A 25,307-nucleotide genomic window follows, 5' to 3' on the forward strand; every position below is an offset into this window, starting at 1 on the left:
ACAGACAACTTGATGTCGATTGGAGATGGGAAACCGATCGTGTTCGACAAGAGCTCCACTAACGTTGGGAGTCGGGGATGCCATATACATAAACGGAGTTGACAAGGTCCTGAAGTAGCTAGAGCTATATCGATGGGCTGTGTAAGGTATATTATAGGAACGTCGGGTCAGGCGCAGGCGAAACATCAAGCTACTAATGCAGCTAATCTGCGTAGATGAGACACATTGAGGTACGCTGGAACGTATGTCTCCAAGCCAGACACCTCACGAGGCCAGGGAGGCTCAAATGGACCGACCTCTTCCGACTCGGGAGACAATAGTAAATGGTCGTTCCGATCATTTGCCTGAACACGCGAAGCTACTACACGTAGAATCTCAGGAGAAATGGGGTTCTGGAGGAGTCAGCGAAGAAAATAATTGCAGAATGTGTGTGTCATACCTCATATTCTGCCACGTAGTAGTTCGTACACATTCGCTGTATTTGCATCGGACTTAGCATCCAGCAAACATCATAGATGATCTCTATATCTGCGGGCGTTGCCTGTTCAACGAGTATAAACCAACGTTTGACCCAATGTAAGAGTAAGACGCACCTTCTTCAGTTGCAGGAGTTTTATGGCCTGCATCAAGTGTTCTAACTGGAGCGTCCCCTCGGGCATGTCGTGAGACTTGCACCACTCTTCTATACGTGTGATATTATACTGAATTTGCATGGCTGAGATAACTTGATATCAATGAAACGATGCTGTGCGATGGATAGGGACACACCTCGTTTCCAAGAGGAGAAGTTCCTTCTCATTAAAAGGTCATTAAAGCTCGTGACGCCGACCAGCTTTAGGAGTTCAGCCATGACTTGTTGCACCACTGAATCTTCCATGTAATAACTCTTCAGACTCTTCCAAACTATGTTCAGAAGGTTTAGGATGTCGTCCATGCTATATGCTGGCTGGCTGTTTGTATTCAGGAGACGATTGAATAGCCGACCACCGCCATCGCTCGTCGTGAACCCTGGAAGAGACTGGCTCTCTATCAAAGCAGGTACGACCATCTTCGCAAGGCGCTTCTTCGTCTCCAGCATCCACGTGTGGTATATGTTATACTCCAAGCTGCCAAGGTCGTGCTTGACGACCGTAACAAGCCGTTCGTAATCATTCCAGTCAAACTCTCGGACAGCATTCTCTTCTCCAGGGCCAATACCCTGTAGCATGTCGCTCTCAGCCACATAGATGAACGACAACATCTCATGGACATTCGAGAGCCAGTAAATTCCGGGTATAATGGAATCTTCACCGTTGAATGACTTCAGGGTCCAACATGTTTAGCAAATGAAAACACTTGATGATAAATAGTAATCTTACCATCACATGGGCTTGAATGGACTCCATAATGTTTGCCAAAAACCGCTCGCTCTCCGGTATCAACCCATATTTCCACATCTCATTGGTGACAAGACTAATGAGATTCGCCGGGAAAAGGATCTCCTTCACAGCCGACGGGTTAGTGAGACTTGGTGCTGGAATCTTCAGGCCTCTGATGAGACCAACAAGAACATCCTCGTCCAATCGCTTGGTATCTTGCATAAGCTTGATCTTCTCCTCAGCGAGGTCATCATACGAGCGAACATCTGCCAGGCCGTTGTTGCGCATGCGAAGGACATTGTCCTCGCCGTTATATGCGACAGATACTGCGCGATGGTTGAGAGCTTGATTCTTCTTGACATCGAGCATGAGTTCATCAACGGACGTGCGGGTTTCGGCCGGGCTGAGTTGAACAACGCCTGCGGAACTGTGTCTTCGTTGGTGACGATTACTCGAGGGCGGGACAAGGGCTGCGCCGTTGGAGAGACCACCAGAATCAGGTATACGCAACGCCGGAGCAAAGGTAGGTGATACAGGAGCTTCGACCCGAGCATTCCTTGTGAGGGCGTTGTAGGCATTGGCTCGGTTTAGCTGCTCCCGTAGGCTACTGACTTCATTCTTGAGAGTCAGTATAACGGAGCCATCCTCGACAGAGCGTGAGGGGGTATGAGCAAAGGCCTTCTCTTGGAATTGCAGCTTCTCTGCCTGCGCAACGAGCTCGTCTGAAAGCTTTTGCATTATCGCTTCCTTCTCCGCGACCTTAGCAACAGCCTCGTCCAATCGCTTCTCTACATCAGCCTTTGCTAAAAGAAGCTCATCACGGCGTGATAGTTCAGCCTCGGCTGTTGATAGTGCAGTCTGAAAGGACTTCGCTTTTGTGTCGACCTCTTCGTATTTCGATGTCCACTGCTGAATCTGTTTCTCCAATTCGCAAAGCTGCGCCTGTAGTACCTTCTTCTCCTCCGTGCGTGTCTGAAGCGTTTGAGTGAGTTCTACTACCTTGTTCTCTAACCGATACGATATCTCTTTGAACTTTGAGACTGAACGGGCCTCAGCCCTGAGAGCCTTCAGTTCTTTCCGAGCGAGCCGTCGACGAACACAAGATTGCAAATAAATGACACGCTTAATGTCCGTCTTGTGACTGCGACGATAGAGCCTAGGGGAAAAAATTGGTAAAATATTATCACTTGACTGTTTCTGACGTACACTCCACGGAAAAGAGATTGCAAGAGAATAGCAGCATGTGAAGTCTTCTTCTCTCTGTACAGCCGTCGGGCTTGGGCACCGCGGATACCTGTGACGAGAAATTTAATATGTTGTTGTACGAATTCACAAAATACCTACGGCTTTGGAATAATACGATAGATTGTCTGGTTTGCAAGAAATTGGACCTCTGAATGAAACGGCGAACACCAGTTTGAAGACGTCTTGCGGCAAAATCTCTACGAATGCTCTCCACGAGTCTACGGGCCAATATACCACGCCACCAAGTTTGGATTTTGATCGTAGCTCGACGCAACTCCTGGTATTTCTTTACGGCCATGCGCCTGCGCATGTTCTTCTGCACAATCGTGACGAGAGCATTGAGCTTTTCTGAGCGGAGGGACTCCAACGCTGCGAGCATACCGGCCCTGAAAAAAATCTTTGTAAGACCACTCTGATATTTGTCAGGGTCGTTGATAGTTCTCTCAAGAATAAGTGAGCAGAGAGGCTTGAGTTCCATGTGCTGTATTATTGGCTGCCAATCTGCTGAGGGCACCAGCATGTAATACCTGTGTATTGATCAGTAATGAATAATGCGGAAGGCCGCAGTAGTGATCATACCGCTCAGCAAACTCTTCATAAGTCCAACGTGAAGGGTATCCAGCACAAGAAATACGTATGGTCTCGAGAACACCACAAGCACGCAACTGACCCAAAACTTGAGACGGTGTGAACTCCCAAGGTCTTTTAGCTTCGTTGGGTTTGATGCACCGGATATAGTGGACGTTTGTGATGCTGAGGGTATCCATCAGGGTGATCAAGGAAGCCTTAAAGATAGAGCCTTGCGTGGGCTTCCGGATGGCAGCTCCTGGTCTCTTGGGGCCGGTGTTCGCTGCGACCAACGATGAACGACCGGGATCAGGAATTATGGATGAACGACGGGAACCTCCACTACCGGAATCAGACAGAGAGGGTGACCCGGGGTGTGGAGGATCGGCTACTTTCACAGATCCGAGGGCAGCGTCGAGAACTTCCTTCAAGAAGGGGTTCTTCGTGGATGCTAGCAAAAGCATATGCTCATCAGGAACTGTATCGCGGTTCTTCTCGAGGAATCCTTCGACTTCGTACGTGACATCATGGGCATAGTGGGCAATGGTGAACGCAGAATTTCCAAACCGAGGTTTCTTGAAGACGTTTTTGTTGGCAGGCTTCAGAAGCTGGGTGCTCAGCTTTTGAAGGAAAGATGCGTCACTGCCAGACGGTAAACGCGACTCTTCATCAAGGAGCGCGAGGACGCCCAGTTTCCCTTCGATCACATCAATGCAAGGTTGGTTGTCTGAAAAGTCGATGAAAGTCCAGTTAATCTCTTCCTTAACGTACTCCTCTTGCTCGAGTTTGAAGACGTGAGAATTGAACTACGATATTGATATCTTAAGCCATGAACACATTGCAGATACTTCACGCTCACCTCTTGTTGTAATTTCTCATTGGCATAGTTGATGCTGAACTGCTCAAAGGAATTCTGTAAACAGTTGAGTGTCGTGAATTGACTGAAGGATGGGATGCAACCTTCTGAAAATGTTCAAACCCGTAGATGTCCAGCACACCGATGAACATCTCAGCTCGCTCGGCGGCATCTCCATTTTCACCAGCCAAACTTTCATTGACGATGGCCACCAACCACTCAAATAAGCATGCATACACAAACTTCGCCACACTGTCCCTAACAACTGTCGCCTGTGCGGCGTTGAGTGCGGTGACAATTTTTTCTGAGCGCGTGATGATCTGCTTCTTGATGGTCCACTTCTTGAAATCGGCGAAGTTCACTCCCAAGAAGCGAGTAGCAAGAAGAAGGGCAGGATCTGCGTCATCTATGGCCGAATCGGTTCGTGTTTGGGTAACCTTCACGTTGCCCAGATGGAGCAGTGCCGAGAGAAGTCGGAAGACGGCCCACTGTTTCTCTACACTGATTCCAACTGTCGATAATGCCTGTTGCGTTGCCCGGAATTCCTCCGCATCATCAACTCCACTTATCGGTGTCGAAGTCGGTCCTCCTTGTTTCAGATAGTGAAATTTAGTCACGTCAGTGTCAAGGCCAAGGTCCTTTCGTTCTTTCGACGGCGCGCCAGCACACAGTTGATAAAAGATATGGTAATTCCGTTCGGTCGTTGGTTGGAATACGATGCGTGATCGTTCCAGCAGGTAAGTCCGGATTCGTGCGCCGACAATTTCTTGTCTGCCATCAAAAAGAATCTACAGCGCATGTTAGATATTCATCGGCCTAAGCTCAAATTACTCGCCTGGATATATTTACCAAATCGCGAAGAATTGTCGTTACGAGTTGTTTTGGCATTTCCAAACGATTCTAGAATCGGATTTGTGGCGAGTATCTGGCGCTCGATTTCACTAGATTCGTCGAGAGAAAATTTCGTCTTCGCTTTTGTTTGGGATTCGGGAGGATTTACCGATGCCAGGTATCTCATAATGAATTTAGCCTGAAAATAGTTTAGAGTTCCAGTAACTTGAAGAAGCACTGCACACACTGATTCAGTTTTACCAGCTCCACTAAACGACGACACAAGTATATCAGCATTAAAAACAAGTTACAGATGCATGGAAATTACCTTTCACCCGATACAATGATCGTCTGGCCCATGCCCTCCTTCGCCATCGCGGTATATGCATCCTCAGCAATGGCAAACAAATGAGGCTCCAGATCTCCTCTTTTCCGCCCACTGTAAGCTTGGATGATCTCGGGTCCATATAGAGTAACTCGCTGAAAAGGATTGACAGCGATAAGCACGATTCCGCTATATGTGTAGATGCTATGTTGGGCATAACGATTACGAATGGTATGCAAGACTTGAATAGCACTCAGTACTGGTTCCGACGGTCACCAAAAAAAAATAGATACCTGAAGGCTCATTTAGATGTGATAGGGTGGCCAAATCATCTGCCGTTTCTAGTAAGGGAGGGTTTCGAAGAGGAGGTAAGCCTTCCTTTCCGGCCTTGATATCCTTGCCAGTGGTATTAATGACAAATTCCTGTCATTCACGTTGCAACCCATGTCGGCGAATTCTGTAAATTGAACAGGAGGAAATATGACGCGTACCTTGCCTCGTTCATCGACAAACGCCAGTTTTATCGAATCGTCAGCGCCTTTAGTAACAGCTGCGACCTCTGCAGAAATCCACGCCTGATCCTTGTCTTCAAACCAGACTCTCGTTCCCTTGCTGTAAATGTTTTCGGCCATTGCCAAGGCGTCGTAGGTAACGGTCGTGAGCTACGTTGACCGTGCGCCAGAGCTAGAGTGCAACACGGTCGAGTTGTGATCACTGAGACTCGTACTGAGGGACCTTCATTTGAATAATTTGTCCCACGGTCCATAATATCCAGAAATGGGCAGTGACTTAGGGCTTCACCTTACAGTACTTACTACAGTTGACTGGTTTTGGATATCGAAAGTAATTACGTAACGTGGGTGTCGGGTATAAACCTCTTGGATGCAAGATGGCATGATAATGGTCTTCAAAGTATATTCAGGGAGACACTTATTGTGAGGAAGGACAAACAGAACTGATTTATGAACTACCTCCAACAACTGACTGCGTAGTACGTGACTGCTAGTCAATTGCTCATCAGAAGCTATGAGAATTTGGGCTACAGACATCTTTGAACACAGATTGAAAATGAACAAATGAAGAGGACGCACGAACGTCGTCGCATATGCTTGTGGGATCAGAGGATGCACGAACACTGACATCTCAACGAAGGCCGAACAAATGTTGCATACTGAGGTGAATTGGATGATTCTGTCTGCCTGGCACAAACAAGAAGGTATGCGTCATGAAGCGCACATAGAAAAAGACAACGAGAAATTGTGGCATGAGAGAATGGTAAGGCGGGCCGGCATGATCGGGCGTGACAGAGAATTTTGAGTGGAATTTTTCACATAGACCTGGACCTAAAGAGGCCCAGAAAATCGCATAGACCTGGAGGTCCAGGAATTCAGGGTCCTATCGTAATCGTACACGTTATAGTCTATCTGCATACAGTCTATCGCTCAGGCCTGCCGCCTCAGCACTCAGCCCATCATTTCGTGAGTCACACCTTTTGACGTGGAAACGTGATGGTTGTCACGCGATGTAACGATAAGTAAATCCCTGCGAAAAAGCGTCACGTACTGAGTCTGGCCGCGCGAATAGACTGTAGGGGATATTAGTATCACTGGCAGGATAATATGTATAGTACCTGGGCCTGAACCTTACCCAACCTGACCGGTCGACCGGTCGCCTGACCCTCGTATACGTAGAGAACGTAACCACTTACATAGACAATCAACGTCGGATATCCAAACCTTGACTGGAAACCAGCCGCAACTGTAGTAAGGTGAAGTCCTAAGCAATTCAAACCCCGGAATCGGCGCGGACTCGGATCACGTATGTAAATATATTCAAAAATGGTCAACTCAAGCATGGAGCTCAAGCTCCCAGCGGAGGCACAAGCGCTCAGGGTACTACTCTTGGCTGACTCCTGCCGGCTCGCGGTCATTCTTCGTTTACTCACGAAACAAGTTTGCCCGTGACTTGAAGGCATGTAGAGCCTTTTATAAGATCTCATCTCGGGATATAGTCTTTTCGTTTCAAAGTCTTCATACCCAGTCGATGCTGCATGAGTTTGTAAAAAAGCGTATCTCCCGTCGTGCATTGGCCCGGGTCGTTTCTACTTTTCTCTGCATACTTTTTGTGACCATTCATTCGTTTTCCCAGCTGGGGGGATCGTCGGCTTTCCTCGTGTTGAGCTTGAAAGAGCTCGTATTCTCTGTCCAAGAGGATCTGGCCCAGCAGCTTGAAATTACTTTTATAAACATTGCAGGTGCCCTGGCAGGTATTGGCATCTCAACCTTTGCCAAATACCTTGCAGCTATTTCACAAGAGGGATCAGTGACATCACGTCTCATACCAGCTGTATTCCTTGTGATGATCAGCTTTTTCGGTTCGTCTCCCGCCGCATGCCATACAGACACAGCTAACAAGCTATTCTGAAAGCTGGTTGGGCGAAAAGCCGTCTTCCTCGTCTCCATTTATCCGCGCGGATATCGTGCTTTGTGTCCATATGGCTGTTGACTGACAATATTGGTACAACCTCTGTATGTTGCTGTGTCCTTCCCTCTACACGTAGTCTGACAATCACGCAGGTTGTCCTCTCGGACTCGGGCGGATTTTTATGGATCACCGTGACAGCCGCGTCTGTTTGCTTGTTTTCTAGCATGCTGATCTTACATTGGTCCTCGACTCACCTTACTGAAGAAGTCGCGTCGACATTGAGAATTATCCACCGATGCTTATCCGTGTGCACGGACAATCCATTCACGTATCCTTCTTCCCAGCAAATTACTGACTTGAAAGATTTACATGTAGAATTGGTCCACCGGTCTGTGACACTGAATGAGATGTACTATCAAGCAGCTTTTGAACTCCGTATTGGGCGCGTTAGCGGTGAGCATCCTGTTCATATACTCATTTTCCACATATTAATATACCATACCAGTCAAGTCCCTTAAGCCTCTGCTGGGCATGGTTGAACACTTGCGGCGTGAATTATCCTGGGGAATGGTTCCCCGGCCAGGTCAAACCGATTGGCCCAACGAATCGTATTGTGCATCATCTCCCTCCTTCGAAGCTTCAGCGATAGAGCTCGGTAAAACCATCATGATCTCAATCAAAGCAGTCGAAGATCTGGTGCTCGGCGTGTATACGCATGCCTCACTATGGCGCAAGTCATTGCGTACAGAGATAGATGCAGTTACTGCGGCTGCCATCAATCTCAATCTCGCATGGTACACTGCAAAAAGCGAGTTACATAACACTATTCGAACATTGAGCGAAGAACCGGGTTCCCCATCTGATTCCATCATTCCTTCCTATCTCCATCATCAGTGCCTGTTTGTGACGTCATTGCTACAGGCAAGTGATCTTATCCGAGGATTATTTGAGCTGAATACGCCAACGAAGTTAGATGGCGTACGACACGAGCCACATACTGCAAGTATCTCAGAGCATTGCTGCGCACCACGAAGCTTCTCGACTTCGCTTCTGGCTTCCGCGATTGACATGGCAGTGGCTTGGCGTTGCGCCACGAACTTTCATAATGGAGGAATACGGTGTACCTATAGCCCATGATGCTTTCGAAGCAGAGACAACTCTATCAGCTGAGGAAGTCCGACAAGGCATTGCTTTTGTCGATCGACAGGATGAGGTAACAAGTCAAGAGGTTCCCTATTCCCATGCCATCAGAAGAATTCCCACTGGTCACCAGTTATCATTAAAGTCCCTCCCACGATACTTGCTGTCGACACCACAACACCTTTGGAACCATCCCGTCATACTTCAGCTTCGACTAGGAGCATCAAAGGTAATCCGCAACACGCAACATTCCAGTCATTTACAGCATGCAACGAAAAATGCCATTGGGGTGGCCATGCTAAGTTTTCCGGCTTTTCTTCCTTCCAACTCAGCAGGTTCGTTTATTTTCGTGTCCCCAGTCAAGTGTGAATCGTCATAAATTCAATGTTAGGTTTCCAGTGGTTTAAGTGGATTCACGGCCAATGGATGATCATCAGCTACGTATGGGTCCTTGAAACAAATACTGGAGCGACCTGGCGCGTCGGTTATTTGCGTCTCGTAAATCCTGTTTGATCAAAAATTGCGACGGCGTGTTGATGTATTTGATAGTCAGGGACCATTCTAGGAGCTATATATGCTTATATCGTGCGTCCTGACTCCTGCGATACCATCATTTTCACGCGCTGATCACATTTACTTAGACATGGGCTATCTGCGGAAGGAATTCTATTGGTATAGTGGTAATGGTCACAGTAAGTAGTTCCGATAAATTGACAGCACCCTGCATCTTCTGACCAACGCTGTCAGTTGTTTGATATACCCGTTACGTGGCTTGTCACAAAAAGCAGGATCCCGTCCTTGGGTGTCGTCGCGTAATGTCTCCATTTTACCTGCTGTGCATGATGCTGATCGTTATCCAGGTCCGTTACGCTTCCTCCTATCGTGCTATACCAATACCTAACTCCGGATTCGGGAGTGTCTACCCAAGGTATCGATTTCCACTTGTGGACCTGACATGAATATATCTTACGATTGCGCAGACTTAGCTTGGATGAGGGCTTCAATGATTGCGTTGGGCATCATCACTGCGTTGGCAATGAATAGTTTTGTCTTTCCTCGGTACAGCCGGGTATGGCGATGTTATTCATGCTCGACCTCATTTGCTAATATCCAGAAGGTGTTGTTTCTGAATCAGACCAGCAGGACATTGAGATTGCTCAGCCAGTTATATCTTCTCCTCGTACAGTACGTTATCCTTCCGTTTATGATGTGCTCCACTAAACCACTTGCAGGGGGATGTTTCGGAATATATACGTATTCACGCCACACGACAAGCAAGAGACATTGAAGTCAGAACTTCAAATTCGCAATGCGCTTCATCGATCTTCGTCGCTGCTGACTACTATGAATGACGAACTCAGTCTAGTGCCGGTGGGCTTGAATACTTAGTTCAAATTCCACAACTAACTCATTCACAGAAACCAATGCGCCACTACCGCGAGGTGGTCCTCAACATACAAAAGATTCTTGACTTGATGACTGGTCTTAGAAAGATAAGGGAAAATATACCCCGCAAGGAGACTATTGCATCAGTCCTGAAAGAACGGAAGGAATTTGTGAGTACCGATAAATTCGACTGCTGAACCGTATCAGATGCCCTTGTCAGATATCCTGTATCTGCATCTCGCTGTTTGCGAGCCAGCATGTCTTTCAAGCTCGACAACCTCTACCACAGTTCCTCCCATCTGCGAGACAAGCACTTGAAAAACTTGAATCACAAATAGAAGCTTCCTTGCGAAGGGGTATCGACGTGGATGTGTCGGTTAAGGGCATCTCTTTGGCATACTCAGTTGCGGAAGGTGAGGTCATGAGGGATATGGTTGATACCATAGAAAGTTTATTGGAGTTGTGCCGCCAGCTATTCGGTACATCGGCGTGGTTGACCCATGCCTGGCCAGAAACGAGTGTTTACGATGCCGATGAAGGACCTGGAACGCCCGGTGAAGGATGGTTTAGTACAGTGGGACGTGAGTAGAAAGGATATCTCATTCAAAGGCCTTGTCATGTAGCATAGATGGAATTTTACGGGTAATGGTAGCTAGAGTTATTGTGTATCATCATACATTTAAATGTAATGAAGACGAAGGGGAATTATTTTATTGTGACGTCACGCAGTTTGCGCGTTGTTATTCGACCAAACAACACGATGTCAATAAATTCAGGTGACACGTCTCTTTCTATTCTCTGTACCAAGCTCTACTATGTCTAGCGTCTGCTGTCCACTTTCCAATCACCCTGGCCACTTCGGGAGACCACTCGCACCAAGATGCTATCCAGGCCACCATCGAGCTCATCGCTGCTTCCAGCCACAACATCCATCCCAACGGGATGAATTCTAACCCTAATGATTTTCGCTTACGGGGAGAATATCTTCTACTTGCATGGATCACAAACAACGCGGCATTGTTCTGGGGTTGGGCCGCGTTATGACGGTGGTTTTCCATGTGCGCCTCGGGCGTCTGCCCGTTTGCTGCTGTTTTCTTCTGCGATGAACTCTTTTGAAGCCACCTTCATCGCCTCTTCGGAATGCGCTTGTAACCGATCACGGAATCACCTCCACTCATGCATACGCACAGACCTTCGCATGTGTTGCCTCGGGAATCCTTTGTGGACGTGTCTGAACATTACGCACAGAAAGCTAATCACTTTCGTATGTCCGACACGGCTGCGATTAAAGGGAAGGCGGTGCCGGAAATGCTTCGGTTCATGTTGTGGGCAGAGGTTGAACCACGGAACGAGTGCTAGAGAGGTGTCGCGGGATTTTATTTGGTGACTATCAAGAGAAGGAGCGGATCACGCACAGGTTCGCATTCTGTGGTTAACTGCCAGTGGCGTGCATCCTGGGTCACGCGCAGATTTCTGTAGAGATCAATTTACCCAGGGCCGCTTTTGGAAGATCAGTTATCTTGTCTTGCGTCTTTGCCCTTACCTCTCGTGGTTCATATTCTTCAGCAGGTCAACGCACATGATTCCCGTAGTCCGAGTCTTTGACTCTTTCCTCGAGTTGTGGGTGGTCTCACTGGGATCACCCGCTCCTCACCCCCGGCGTCTTATGATTTGCTCGCCGTGAGCCATGTTGTTTTCTCTGCTTCCTTTGGAACAAGAAAATGTGCATAGCTTCAGAGCGCTGGTGTGCGCAGCAAACAGCCTGGCTTCGCGGTGATTTGCGACATGGAACCTGGTCTGGAATGCACTTGGTCGCGAGTACGGTACGTACAGGAAAGGGATACTAAAGACTGTTTCGGCTAGTGCGTTATGGGTGCAACTTTGCTGTCGTCCCTGCAGCCTGGGCTCCCCTACCCTACGTGTCAGAGACATACTGCGGAGTTGCCGCGTACGATTAGCTTGTTCCACACTTTAACACGTTCTGTGACCATATTTGCGATGCTACTGACCGTTGTCATTCTGAAGGTTCAGATTATGTTCAAGGGCATTCGCTCGAAGCTGACGTACGTCGGCGGGATCATCGCGAAGACCTGATCTGTCGAATGTACTTCTGCTTTTTCAACCATCCTTCAATTCACCGGTCTGTTCCTCGTACCCATGTTCGACCCCGCCCCACGAGTTACTTGGGATCCCTATTCGCAGGTTCAACTGGTTCGATCCTGTCTTCTTTTGTCTTTAACCATGGGTTCGGCTCTCACACCTCAAGTCTACTGTCATTCCGCTGCATCACTCTTCCTTCGGGAGGGGCGATAGAGACTTATTCTCGAATTCAGTGGTGATGGGATGGCTTCGTGGTGTGCATGTTCCTCTCCCAGATGACAGAATCACGCACAAGACAGGTAGATCTAGAAGGGTCATGTTGATGACGGGTGAAGGGCTCATGGGAGTTGTGGTTGTCTTGGTTTACTGCGATTGGCGTACGAGCAAGAAGGCGGTTGGGAAGTTGCTAGGAGTGTGTTCCGGATCTCGAGCGACGGCTGAGTGGTCAACGACTTTCTGGACCGGATGCGACTTCCGTGACGCACGTCGTGGAGACGGTGATAGGGCGGTGTGCGAGTGTGGATGGATGGTCCGAGTTGTGCGAACGACAAGGATAGTCCAATGAGTGGCTAGGTGAAAGTACGTGTGCCACCCTCCCGGCGCGGTGCGCGACGGTTGGGATTGGTCCGGGTGGGGAAAGCTTTTTGCTTCGAAAGTGGACGAGCCTAGTCCTTTATGGGCACTGTGGGTTGGCGGCAGTGAGGACAAGTGGCGAAGGGTGATGACCTTGTGACCCATGAAGTCCAACAATTTTTTGCATACTCCCGTCTTCGTGACGGTTGTTTTTTTGTCTGTTTACATCTACGGCGTTCACCGCACCGTGATATTCTGGGTGTACCATCAGATTATACCACAATTTGTCCGTTGATACAGATGCCCGTAAACTTGTAACACTCAAACTGAGGAACTATGAGCCTATTCTACGAAGACGCTTAGGGGCAATGGTCATCATATAGCGTACCCATACGCCACCATGCCTTCGCTGTGGCTGTTGCGAGACAACTGGCGAACTTCATCCTTCTCGTAGGAATCTCTCTTGTGTGGCCATGGGGGAGCTTGCGCTGGGGTGGGTGGGGTGATAGTCATGTGCATCATAGGAAAGCCTTTGGTAGAAGAAAGACCAACAACCGTCGGACAGGAAGGGGAGATAGAGACAGTCAAGTCGTCGTCCGAACTCTCCTTTCTCCGAGGAAATCTCGAGAACAACGAGCGGCAGGCGTAGCGATCGTTGTGGCGACGGACACGCACGATGACAAGCAAGAGTATGCCGAGGACGGTGACCATGGCCATAAAGACGAAAATGATCATGACAACGGTACCTTGAGGTTTGTGAACATGTGTTTCATATGTCTGATGCGCGGGTGCTTACCGAGGCTGAATGAGACAGACACAGACATAGATGAACAGCAGTCTGACAGATCGTTCTCACCGGCAAGACTGGTGATAATGAGAATAATGCGATGGACGTCAAAGTCAATGATTGTGCGTAAAAGGAAAGGATGCAAGACGAGTAACGATTCTTGTAACGCTGCAAAAGTGAATTGTTCATTGTCAGTACTAAGACGAGCGAATAAGTAGTAGCATTTGATAGGGGCCTTGGTCTGATTCAGAATCTGTGTTGTTGACCTTTATTTGGAAGTGGCTGGCAATGTACTGCTCAGCAGTGGTAGCAAGTACATAGTAACAACAGCACGGACGCGTTCATCTACTTAATTATTTTTTATTCCTAGACACACTTTCACTCGTCTCTGCAGAGTCGACGGGCTCAGCCCAGCGGCAACATCCTTAACAATGGACATCGTTTTTGGCAGGAAGAAAGGACGGCCCCGTCAGTCCTCGGTTACAGGTCGTGATCTCTCCGAGCATTCTATTCCCTATGACAAGCTTGCTCCTGCCTCTCTGGTCCCAATGCCCGTCGGAACAGTGTCGCAAGGTTTGCGGGGTACACCTTCAAATCCGGTTATTTCAGCTCCCCTCACAAACCCCACTCTGACTCACAATGGGACTGAGATGAATTACAGTCACTTCACTGCTTACCAGCGCAGCAGACTTGAACGAGATCGGGCCAACATTTCTCGTCCTGATTCTAGTGTTAGTGCAGCAGACTCTTCCACCCTTTACAATGATTCTGTGGCTTCGTTCACCACCGGAAAGCGACCCAAGACTCCTACCCATAAACTTCGCAGAAGTGAAGCATCTGGTTCATCCGGCAGACGTAGTCCAAATGGTACTGATTTTGGCTCAATTCCTCTCCCATCTTCACCGGCCGCATCTCACTCTTCTCTTCGACCTGGCTCCTCTATGCCTTTTTCGTCGGAAGCCGAGCGCACTTCTCGCTTCTCGAGTTCCGATACTCACTCCAGCCATCTATCGCATTTCTTCCATAAACCTCATTCGAACCAGGAGGAATTCGTCTTTCCCCGGCCAGAAAGAGACGAGGAGATTGAAGTTCTCTTTGAACACGTATCAGCGACTCGCGACCTCCCTACGGTGCACACCCTCACCATTGAACAGAAATGGCAGTTGGTATATGGTGCAGAACAATTACGATGGCAGGAGGAAAAGACTCGAGAGGAACAGGCTCGGAAGCAGGGTGATTCAAGTGCAGCAGGCTCTCTTGGCGAGGGAACACCAGACTGGTATATCAGGAAGTTCCTCGACAATACCATCACTGCGAAACAGGCCTCAAGTGTCTGGGTATCTTTGAAGAGTCATGAAACGAGGTGGGATGTTAGTCTTTGCGCTGTAATTGTTAATAACCTTGGTCTATTTAGTTGGCTTGAACGCTTCATTGAGCTGCAGGGCGCATCTGTATTGGCGCAGGCGCTGATGCACATAAGTCGTAAGGGTGCCAAGAGGTAGCACCGTTGTTTGAAACCCAAATCCACCCGACTAAAGCTTCTCATAGGCTCCCATCTGACACCCACCTCGAGGGTGAGATCGCCAAGTGTTTGAAGATTATCTTCAACAGCGCCGTATGTTTCTTTTTCATTTGCTCGTCATTGTTCATTGGGCTCAGATCCTCGCGGGTGCTTTTAGTCCAGAGTGCGCGACGCTATAAAATTGAATGGTGTTGTCACTCAAATCGCGTCTTCTCTCAATTCACCTCATCTGCCAAATCGCAAAGTGATTTGCGAAGTTCTCCTATCTATCATCTACAACGGTACAGACCCTCTTTCATTAGTATTTCCAGCTTTAGAAGCCGTTAGTGGTGCCAACGGCGAGACACACGGATATTATGACTATTGGTTCAGGTCCCTTGAGAGCGCCCTGCTGGGCAGGGGTAAGATGGGAAGTCTGGTCGGAGCTAGCGAGGAAGTTCGCAAAGGCGCTGGACATGACAATTCCCTCGCAGATTATGCAGTATGTATGTTTTACTCGCGCTCTGGCTAGGATATTAATATGTCTTTAGTCAACCAATCTTTTCGTGATTGTTCATATCATAGACGCCATAGAAGACTTGGACGTACGGTTGCACCATCGGTCGTTAATGGACTCTGCTGGTCTTCAGCGTATCATTGCTCTATGTCACGAGATTGGTACTGAGCCTATGGAAGCACAGCTCGCAGAACTGCAAGCCATACTAGAAGAAGACGAGCAACGACTGCGGGAGCGGTATGACCAGAAAATACTTCGCGACCTCAATAGCGCTGAAGACATTTGGAATGCCCTTCGTCACAAAACGGAGAGCACAGGTGCCAAGGAGTACTTCCTCTCTATGATGCGGCATCTACTACTCATTCGGGAGGAAGGTCCTGATATGATGCGCCTCTATCAGTTGTTGGACTCACTCGTCACCGATGTGGTTATGGACGGGAAACTTGCCACCGCTGAGAAGAGACTTGGGCACACCGTTCAACGGATTATTGGTCAGTTAAATGATGCTGAACGATATCAGGATGCCATTCAAGAGGCTGCCGAAGCTCGTTCCCAGGCCCTGCGTTTGAAGCTTGAGAAGGAGGCCCTTGAAGAGGAGATGTCACAAGGGTCAGATGGTCTTGTTGGTCACCTCAAGGCACAGGTCGCTCTCCTCGAACAGAAGCTTGGTTCTCACCGGGAAACTACGAAGCGTCTCCAAGGACAACTTGAGACGCAGAAAGTTGGGTATGAGGAACAAATCGCTCAACTGGAAGCTCAAATCTTGGAACTGTTCAGAATGATAAGGGAGGTTGGCAAGGGTTACGAGAAAATCCTCGACTCTAGTTCTGGGACTATGGATCGGAAGACCCTAATAGAGACCCTGAACAAGCATCTCGAACGAACCAAAACCATCAGCATCCTTGAGGGGCATGGCAAGAAAACTCAAGATAACAGGCAGGGGAGTGGTGAAAACGACCAATCGGATGACGACGCCACTCCTCGGAAGTCTGATGTCCAACGGGGTGCTAATGGTTCAAGAGGCCGATCGCAACATTCTAAAGCTGCCCGGATATCTGGAATCCTTAACGGCCATGAGTCGCAATTCATGGATGCTGACGAGGCGGATGAACGGGCACAAATTAGCCATCAACTCGTAGCGAATGCCAAATTTGTATGATCTTTTCATTAACAATTCTTGTAAATGCTCATCGGTATCGTACAGTTATCGCCCGAAGATGGTGCCGTCGCTAGTCCTCGGAGTATTAATCGCTCACCCAGGCGTACAAACCGTATGATACTAGGCGATGACACACCATCACTATCCCGTTCACATCGTGCCAACAATCTTCTCGCGCCTCGGTACGACAACGCACTTGATTACAGTGATTACGAATCGTCATTACGCGAAGAGCATGATGCGGAGAGCGAATTCGATCAATCCACACGCAGTGGATTCACAGCTTTGACCGATGATACCCAACCCACCTCTGTTAGCTCGGACGGCTCTTCAGAAGCGTCTCGTGGACCCACTGCTGTATCTTTCACTGAACAGCTTGCTAGAAAACTGCAATCCCGGGGTCGAACACTACCTGTTTCGGAGGGTAGTCCAACGCCATCTCCGCTTGCCTCCCTCGCTGAGGAATCTGACATTACAACACCTCCACCCCCTCCGCCGCCCCCTCCGCTACCGCAACCGCCGCCAGTACCACCGAAAGATGATGAATCAATCCCATCAGCTCCTCCTCTGCCACCACCACCACCACCACCACCTCCGCCGCCGCCACCACCCCCACCCCCTGGATATCTTCCTCCTCTTCCAACTTTTTCTAGTGCTCCGCCCCCGCCACCACCGCCCCCGCCACCCTCTTTCCTGAAGGGTGCTAGTTCTATCCCAAGTTCTGCATCTAGTTCAGCTCGAGCATCCATGTTCCTCAGTGCAAATCTCAATGTCCTACTTTCTGCTCGCAAAGATATGCCATTTACGCCTAGTGCCAAGATGAAGCAATTGCAGTGGGACAAGCTTCCGCAACAACAAGTCGGCAAGACACTTTGGAAAGACGAAGAACCTGAGAAAGAGAAAGAAATGCTTGCTAAATTACAATCTGACGGGGTGTGGATGGAAATGGAGGAGGACTTCAAAGCCAAGCAGTTGATGATCAACCTCATGGGTGTGTTCTCTTTATTATTTCGTCATTTTAGTTGACATCACCCTTCTCCCGCCGGAAAGCTCGACAGAGGCAAGCCGAGTTGAAGAGTGTCCTTGACCCGCAGACGAAGAAACGAGTTGGTGAGTTCTTTGAGCGCCAGAAAATTTTAGACATGCCATTTAAATCTCTTCCAGAGATACTTATCCAGCGGGTGAAGAGGATGGAACCTGAGGAAATTGCACGCCGCATACAGCAATTCGACCAGGAGATGTGCTCCGAAAACTTCTTGAGCGAACTCAAAGGCGTCCTTCCCACCCCAGAACAGGTGCGATACCCACTAAATACTTGGACTTTAGTGGTTAAGTCATGTCTAGATTGGCAAACTCAATGTATACCGTAACGCTGAGCCTGAGGAACTGGCTGGATTACACCCTTCCGACCGTCTCATGGTCAAACTCATACAGATTGACCGTCTTGGTCCCCGCATAGAGGGTATGCTTTACAAGTGCAAGTTCGAGGAACAGCGGCTGCTTCTGGATGACGTATGTGGTTATTCATTGGGCATTTTAAGCTATTCATCGCCATTACATAGGGCGCAAGGAAGGTAGGCGAAGCAGGAGATGCTTTACTGCATGCCAAGCACTTCAAGGAAGTTCTGAATGTAGGTCCCGAGCTCAAAAGTATTGTTTTCGCCTAAAATATTTTTTCAGCTCATACTCATGATTGGCAACTACATGAATGGCACAGGGATTAAGGGAGGCGCCTTTGGTTTCAGAGTGAGCAGTATTAACAAGGTAGATGCCTCTCTTTTGTCCTCTCCACTTGGCTTAATCTCACTACAGCTTGTTGACACTAAATCTGTCAACAATACCACACTACTCCACTTCCTTGAGCGGACAATTCATAAACATTTTCCAAGCATGGAAGAGTTTTTAGACGAGCTCGCCAAACCCGCAGAGGCCTACCGAGGTTCGCTCCTACTGTACAACAAACCTAGATTAACTGACATAATTCACATCAGTGAATACTCAGGATATCCGAAAGGATCTCGCCGAACTTCGCGATGGTTTGAAACGTATTCGCCAAGAATTGAATGACTATCACACCGACTTAACACAAAATGACGGGTTCAGCAACCAGATGTGGACCTTTGTCGGAAAGGCAACGTCGAAGCTAGAATATCTCGTCGATGATGTAAATCACGCGGAAACCACTTTCACGGAAGTGGTCAAGTATTATGGTGAGGATGAAAAGAACATTACATCACCGGAGTTCTTTGCGGTTTTCAAAACCTTCGTCACTTCTTACAAGGTCAGTGGCCCCGACACGTTGGCGCGATGTGGTTACCTAGCATTTTACAGAAATGTAAGATGGAGAACCAAACCGCTGCTGAGGAGAAAGCTGCGGTTGAGAAACGGAAGCAAGCTATGGCAGAGACTAGGCAATTGCGCCAGAATGCCAAGGATGCTAGCATACGAGAGGAAGATGAGTCGGTTCTGGACAATCTACTGGAGAAGTTGCGCAATGGAGACACGGTTACACGTCGCGCAAGAAGGGCTCGTCTGAAACCGGACACTAGACCTCTCGTGCTTCCACTTGACACTACCGTTGACGTCGCGCGAGATATGCTGGCTGCTCTCAAAGCCGATGGCTTCGGGACGTTGTCACCTACTGTCCCCTCTGCGCCACGACGGCGGACGCGGAGAAGGACTGACCTTGGTGGTGCTGACTCACAATCTGCCCTGTCTCCTACAGTAAGCTTACCAGATCTACCCAGCCCAGACATAACAGCGGACTCGAATTTTTCGGACGTGCCATAATTCCCCCATCCGCCTTCGTTAGATGTTTCTTTATCTGTATCGTATCTCTTTGCATTTAATAGTCTTGCTCGCCACACCTAACTGAAGGACTGTTTGTTTGTCAATGTTGAATCCGATGAAGTTCAACTTTCAGAATTCCAAGTCCTGAACCATTCTCTTTACGACTTCGCATACTCCATATATAAGATACCCTTCGAACATGATACCTTCCGCTAGACGCATGGTTTTCTCTCTGCTACTTCTCACCTCACCCCTCGTGCATGCAACCCAGTTCGACAACACGACTTTAGAATTAGAAATTATCCGCGCTCGCTTTCAGGGGGCTGGTCTCGTGCCATACTTATTGGCAAACTTCACCCCCACTGCGCTTCTGACCGCAACGTACACTGGTGGCGGTATCGTGACCCCGGGTCAACTTCTTCCAAAGTCTCGTAAGTGAATTCTCTTCGCCGTCACGGATTTTGTTTATCCCCAGTGCCAGGAACGCGAACTGCCCCAAACCTTACGGTCACGCCTGCCAATATGACAACCCTGTTGCATGAAAAATACACTCTTGTGATGGTTGATGCCTGGGCTCCAGGATATACTGACCCGCGGGGTCAGATTTGTCACTGGATTGTCAACGGTGTGACTGTACAAGGTACGGATATGCTCCTAATTACATCTGCTTTGTCGAGGTTAACGTATTGTATGTACAGACCACTCTGTATTAACACATGGAAGTGTGGTGGTAGAACAGTACAGGGGTCCAGCTCCACCGTCCGGGAGCGGACCTCATCGGTTACTATTATCTTCTTTCTCAAAAGGAAACCTGATTCTGACAGTCCCCGTAGTTATGCTATCTTACTCTACGCTCAGCAGTTTCCAACCGTCTCTCCGCCGCAGGGGTTCCCTATCAAAAACAATGATCCAGGATTTTGCCACCTCACGGATTATGTTAAGGTGTGGTCGTTTCCTCATGTAGATATCTCATTAACAGAACGCTCATAAGGCCTCAAACATTGGACCTCTAATTGCCGTATGCATTCTGCGAGTAATACATCATCTCCTGTCACTAATAATTTGATTGAGGGAACCTACTTCACGGTTGAGGAAGGGGTGGCTACTTTCACGCCCTCTCCTACATCTCCTGTTGTGACATCTACTCTTCTGGCTCCAGGGTCTAGTGGTCCGTCCACATCAACTACCGGTACAACAGCTCAGCACAATGGCGCATTCTCGTCATCAAGCAATTACTTGACTATCTTACTTGCGCCATTTCTGTGGCTTGTAGCGTTATAGTTACTTTTACTTTCACTTAATCACTCGATGTGTACGAATCATATGAATCATAAATTAGCACGAGCAAGACAGGATATCCAAGCTGAGATGCGTCTTGGAGCAACGCGGCCACTAGCTTCCAAATCTTTCTCTCGCCTGTAGGGTGTTTAGATGAGTACCAAGGCACCGTGTCGTATATTTGATTTTGGCCGGAAGCGACTACACTCACCGCATCCTGTGCCATGTGCACATAACCAGCATAACCATCGGTATACTTCCCCAACTCCCTGCCTTTGCTGGCGCCCAAGCCTACCCCTTGTGCATAAATGTTTGTTTGACTGGAGTCGCACGTTTCAGCAGTGCCAAGCCATAAAATAAGTAATTCATACATTGGATCCACCCTGCCTTCGCCATCGGTGCCCAGCCCAGAACCTTCCTTCCAACCCATTATTTTCAAGAGTTTGTTACCGACATTTGCTTCATCCTGTCCAGGATTGACCACTGGCGGGGGTGAAGGTGGCGGGGGCGGGCCTTCAATGTGTCGTCTCTTCTTACCGATTGTACTGACAATATTGTCGGGTAAAGGTACGTCAGGCTGGTTATGCATAATACGTCGTTCTGACGCTCGATCACGATATTTGGGCTGATCAGGAGCCTTGTCCGCAATTCGACGAGCAGCTACAGCTTTTTCCCGTGCGACATCTCTCAGATTAGCGTCCTTGAAATTCTTCTGTATGATAGAAAGGATGGATTGTAACGAGAGAAACCGTCAGCCCACTCTGACAATATTGTATTAACAAGAGGCGCGCCTTGTGGAGACTGGACTCCTTATTGTGACGCTTCAATTGATCAAGGCTCTTGAACTGTCGGGCGCAAAGCAAGCATGTCATGGCAGTGGTATCAGAGAACTCGAATTCGGTTTCGATGGGTTCCGGAGAAGGTGCTCTGGATAGTACTGCTGAGACCACAGTCTGCGTCACAACAGCCGGGGGATTGGCCTGTGAAACCTGAATGATCAGCTGCCTTTTCCTCGTGCTATAACAAGTCTGCAAACCGGTGCATGGGCATTCGGGCCATCCTTTAGTTCTTCTTGAACCTGATTCCATTTCTGGATATTGCTGACGGTCTGATACGAAGACCGAAAATCATTTCCCTGACAAATTATGCGCGAACAAACGAACCTTCTTGCTTGTGATGAGCGGAGCGACCATCTTTGACGCCGTCACTGCCACATGTCAATTCTCATACTCAAACAATTGCAGAGAACATATGGAAGAACCTTTATTATCTTCTGTGGAGGTTGTTGGCTCAGCGTCATCTTCGTCATCGGCGAAGTCATCGGCAGAAAAACCCAGTGACAGTTGCCCCGGAGCCTTCGCAGCCGATACATTAAGCTTACTTCCAAGGGCACCTTTGTTGAAATTGAGCGTGACAGGTTTGTCCGAGACGGGCAATACTGAAGGCGCAGGAGGTTTTTGCAAGGTATCATCTATTTCCCCAGTCAATTAGTGAGAGAGAAAGGATTTCGCTGGCATACCTTTCTTCTTCTTTTCTTTCTTCTCTTTGACGGGTCCTGTTGATGGTTGGACCTGGGGTTGTGCGGGTTCTTCCACCTTGAACTCCAAAACAGCAACCATGGCAGAGTCATCCCAATACTTTACAAATGCGCCTTCAACTCCACCCAGGTTGATGGACGACGGAATCGCAGTTTCGTCGCGCAGCATATGATCAACTGGTTGGAATGAATATTGATGAGCAAACGAAGCGGCGACCGGCTTGTCGGAGATTCGAAAACCTGAAGGGTGAATCTGAGGAGACATGCTAGTGGCCAGTACTGAAGCTGCAGACTGTAGAAGAAACCAGGATCAGAAACTAATGTTGTATCACTCCTTGTCCCGTTACCTGATTGTCGACAAATTCAACAAATGCAAAACCGAAGCTGGCCAATGTGACCCTATCTTTAATGAGGATAATTCGTTTCATGCCTTTAGCTCCGTTTTTCCCGGGGCCTGCTGAATTCATCATAGCCTGAGCAATCGCTTGCGGCCCCGACAGCGGATCTAGACCACGGAAGAGTAGCACTGGTCCTTGGGTATTGCCAATGTCACGCGTGCCATCGTTCATGTTCTGGCGACCACGAGCTTTGTCAGGCAAAGCACTTTGCGAGTAGTCGATCTTGACCCGTCGACCATTGTGGGGAATGCCGGTCTCAAGGGCCTTATAGAATGTTGCTGTCGCTGAAGCGCCGTGTGAAGCGGGTGGAGGCACTTGAATAAACGGGAAAATGGGATCCACAAATGCACGGGCATGTTCAACACTCGCGAACTGGGCAAAGCCGAAGCCCTTTGAGATACCTTCAAAAATTCAATGGCCACAAACGTCAATGCACGGCACGAATATGAATACGAATGGGCAAGTGCCTGTTGATCTGTCTCTTATAATGGTGACCGTTTCAATGTTGCATCCATTGTTGGACAGGTATGCCTGCAGCTAAAGTATAGCATAGATTCAGCTCGGTACTCGAAGATATGTAAAGCGCGTCGACAAACATCCGCCTCAGAAAAGTCAGGATCCAGTCCCAGGAAGATGACATGGGGACTGGGTTCACTAGGGACCAGACGCTTTTTTCCTTGAAAGCCCTTCTGGTACCTGTCGTCGTGAGAATGATCGTGTGCAAAGTCCTGTGGTCTGCCCTGAGACTGTTGATTGTAGGAGGTCTCGTAGCTGGGTTCTTCGTAGGCGTGGCTCGCGTCATATCCCTAATGAGCGCGGATGAGAAAAGGAATAAGTTTGACAGAAGGACCACGCACGCCATTGTTAAATTTCCTACGCTTCCCATCCCCGTAGTCATCATCCCTTCCTCTACCTCCTCTGTCAGTAGCCCATGCCCCACTGTCGCCCCAGTTGTCCTTTCCTTTATCCCAGTCACGGTTATAGGCCATGGAATAAAAAGAGTTAACACAAATGCTCTTGAAAGATGATGAAAGTCAAGAAGCAAAAGATATTCACGAGGAACCACGCAGCGGACAGAAACACTGCCAATAAGCGCGGCCAAACAAACTACAACAACACCACTCCTTCAACAGTACGACCATGGCAGTACCCAGTGAGCAGTTCATAATTTAACAATGCTGGAAGATATACTGACAACATCTGAACGAATCAAGGCTTTTTGAAGGTTTGGACGTATTCTTGAACTCAAGCCCCATTCTCTAACGTCCTCCAGGTTGATCCCGCAATTGAAAGATGGAACCGTATGGTCAGTCGGGTTCAACCGCGTGCCTCTGTCTTTCTGAAGTTTCCTCTGTTTCTAGCGTGAAGATGCGTATAAGCATTTCAGATTTACTCCACGGACAACGTGGGTTACGATGTGCGGGTTCGTGCTTGTGCCCGGAGCGATCTATTACCTGGCAAGCAAAACACACGTACGTTGCCTCCTTTACATATATAGCATGATTCATTGATATGATTATTGCAGTTGAAATGGAACTGGGCAGGCAAGCGAAAAGGAGAAGCATTGGCACAGGCGTGATTTTCGACCATATATCGCACTCTCTGGACAGAGCGGTACTACCGTAAGGTGGATATATCCCATCCACCGTAATTCACGTCTCTATTTCGGGATTTTATCAGGTCTGCGTAGTTCAGAATCTCTTGCATAACTCTATGGCCACCTTGCAACCACTACCGATAACTGCGCTGAGTAGTGCATGCGCAGGAGCTCGCTGAGAGTGATGCTCGACAGCAGTGTCTAAGTGCTCCAACTCGTCATCTCTAAATTCTTTGATAACGTCCCTCAGAAGTGGGATGCTTGGATGGGATGATGGCAACAACTCAAAGTCTTTCAGTTGGCTGAATTTACTGGAGCGTAAGATTTGCGGATATAACAGCTAAAAACAAGGACAGACTCATCGTAGTGCTCCCCTATGACAGTCTCCACTGCCTCTGTGCAAGCCATGGCTGCTTCTTTGCCCATAAGGGCCGTCGCCGCCCCGAGTGCATAGCCAGCAGCCTTGGCGACGTCGGACAACAATGTTGGTCGTACCTCATGTTGTAGTTGTAATTTATCCATCACTTCTAAATGCAGTTTTTCTTGGTCCCACATTTCCTTCCGCCGGAATGAGTTGATTGAGCATGGTTGAATTGTTGTTTGAGCTCACCTGAATCAAGGGCCCAACTCGTGGGTCGCGGCCAAGGACGGCGAATTGTCCTCGATAAATCCAATTAGCCGCAATTTCACCAGCCTGATCCACGCGCAGCGCTTTGTCCAGAATTTCCCGCTGCTCTGGGGGAATGTCAGGGGATGTAGAAACCCCAGGCTCCTGGTTCTTGGAGGGGTCCGTGTAAAAATTGGATGCTCTGCATGTGATGGTTCTTCTCAAGGGCCGTAGAGCATTCGCAGCCTGGAAACAACGCCCCGCCAACATTTGTAGCTTCCGCATGCCAATTCGTGCAGCTGAGCAGGCTGGTGGTGACTTTGACGGCAGC

General features: G+C 48.6%; 8 protein-coding genes across 8 annotated transcripts; 4 read left to right on the forward strand and 4 right to left on the reverse strand.

Annotated features, from left to right (window-relative positions):
• Window positions 1–185: 185 nt before the first annotated feature.
• On the reverse strand, window positions 186–5,814 carry BJ212DRAFT_1473959 (myosin 5; the record flags this gene model as incomplete). The annotated part of the gene is made up of 15 exons (XM_041339023.1): window positions 186–392; window positions 440–541; window positions 594–715; window positions 769–1,300; window positions 1,359–2,514; window positions 2,565–2,652; window positions 2,703–3,130; window positions 3,183–3,976; window positions 4,030–4,083; window positions 4,131–4,792; window positions 4,876–5,056; window positions 5,105–5,126; window positions 5,186–5,423; window positions 5,476–5,605; window positions 5,674–5,814. 15 exons carry the CDS (start codon window positions 5,812–5,814, stop codon window positions 186–188), a joined length of 4,857 nt encoding a protein of 1,618 aa, XP_041199573.1.
• Window positions 5,815–7,060: 1,246 nt separating this feature from the next.
• On the forward strand, window positions 7,061–10,837 carry BJ212DRAFT_1307858 (uncharacterized protein). The gene is made up of 15 exons (XM_041333866.1): window positions 7,061–7,556; window positions 7,610–7,710; window positions 7,759–8,059; window positions 8,112–8,527; window positions 8,580–9,081; window positions 9,138–9,244; window positions 9,296–9,331; window positions 9,388–9,438; window positions 9,494–9,558; window positions 9,607–9,674; window positions 9,727–9,815; window positions 9,864–9,931; window positions 9,979–10,117; window positions 10,165–10,302; window positions 10,353–10,837. Exons 1-15 carry the CDS (start codon window positions 7,226–7,228, stop codon window positions 10,719–10,721), a joined length of 2,781 nt encoding a protein of 926 aa, XP_041199574.1. The 5' UTR covers window positions 7,061–7,225; the 3' UTR covers window positions 10,722–10,837.
• A 1,758-nt stretch (window positions 10,838–12,595) lies between these two features.
• BJ212DRAFT_1473961 (uncharacterized protein) lies at window positions 12,596–13,522 on the reverse strand (the record flags this gene model as incomplete). The annotated part of the gene is made up of 2 exons (XM_041339024.1): window positions 12,596–12,914; window positions 13,194–13,522. 2 exons carry the CDS (start codon window positions 13,520–13,522, stop codon window positions 12,596–12,598), a joined length of 648 nt encoding a protein of 215 aa, XP_041199575.1.
• Window positions 13,523–14,023: 501 nt separating this feature from the next.
• Window positions 14,024–19,642, forward strand: BJ212DRAFT_1491205 (uncharacterized protein; the record flags this gene model as incomplete). The annotated part of the gene is made up of 14 exons (XM_041341491.1): window positions 14,024–14,955; window positions 15,007–15,080; window positions 15,131–15,207; window positions 15,272–15,595; window positions 15,645–16,745; window positions 16,815–17,760; window positions 17,820–17,879; window positions 17,934–18,064; window positions 18,114–18,281; window positions 18,332–18,400; window positions 18,450–18,533; window positions 18,582–18,708; window positions 18,761–19,050; window positions 19,101–19,642. The coding sequence occupies 14 exons, from the start codon at window positions 14,024–14,026 to the stop codon at window positions 19,557–19,559; spliced, it is 4,842 nt and encodes a 1,613-aa protein (XP_041199576.1). The 3' UTR covers window positions 19,560–19,642.
• Window positions 19,643–19,779: 137 nt separating this feature from the next.
• BJ212DRAFT_1258155 (phosphatidylethanolamine-binding protein) lies at window positions 19,780–20,840 on the forward strand (the record flags this gene model as incomplete). Its single annotated transcript, XM_041329916.1, has 6 exons — window positions 19,780–19,990; window positions 20,041–20,199; window positions 20,258–20,339; window positions 20,393–20,501; window positions 20,551–20,577; window positions 20,631–20,840. The coding sequence occupies 6 exons, from the start codon at window positions 19,780–19,782 to the stop codon at window positions 20,838–20,840; spliced, it is 798 nt and encodes a 265-aa protein (XP_041199577.1).
• A 55-nt stretch (window positions 20,841–20,895) lies between these two features.
• Window positions 20,896–23,883, reverse strand: BJ212DRAFT_1307896 (uncharacterized protein). The gene is made up of 12 exons (XM_041333867.1): window positions 23,630–23,883; window positions 23,369–23,578; window positions 23,240–23,309; window positions 22,722–23,173; window positions 22,357–22,666; window positions 22,099–22,308; window positions 22,001–22,044; window positions 21,874–21,945; window positions 21,629–21,817; window positions 21,209–21,549; window positions 21,049–21,157; window positions 20,896–20,975 (listed from the first exon to the last, which is right to left on the reverse strand). Exons 1-12 carry the CDS (start codon window positions 23,759–23,761, stop codon window positions 20,952–20,954), a joined length of 2,163 nt encoding a protein of 720 aa, XP_041199578.1. The 5' UTR covers window positions 23,762–23,883; the 3' UTR covers window positions 20,896–20,951.
• A 250-nt stretch (window positions 23,884–24,133) lies between these two features.
• Window positions 24,134–24,351, forward strand: BJ212DRAFT_1258016 (uncharacterized protein; the record flags this gene model as incomplete). The annotated part of the gene is made up of 2 exons (XM_041329908.1): window positions 24,134–24,244; window positions 24,298–24,351. Coding segments are annotated over 2 exons (165 nt in total), but the record flags the coding sequence as incomplete, so codon positions are not given.
• Window positions 24,352–24,463: 112 nt separating this feature from the next.
• BJ212DRAFT_1443004 (COQ7-domain-containing protein) lies at window positions 24,464–25,246 on the reverse strand (the record flags this gene model as incomplete). Its single annotated transcript, XM_041337762.1, has 3 exons — window positions 24,464–24,671; window positions 24,728–24,927; window positions 24,980–25,246. 3 exons carry the CDS (start codon window positions 25,244–25,246, stop codon window positions 24,464–24,466), a joined length of 675 nt encoding a protein of 224 aa, XP_041199580.1.
• Between the last annotated feature and the right edge of the window lie 61 nt (window positions 25,247–25,307).

This window comes from Suillus subaureus (genome assembly GCF_016647635.1).
Source record: "Suillus subaureus strain MN1 chromosome Unknown BJ212scaffold_1, whole genome shotgun sequence".
Lineage (NCBI taxonomy): Eukaryota > Fungi > Basidiomycota > Agaricomycetes > Boletales > Suillaceae > Suillus > Suillus subaureus.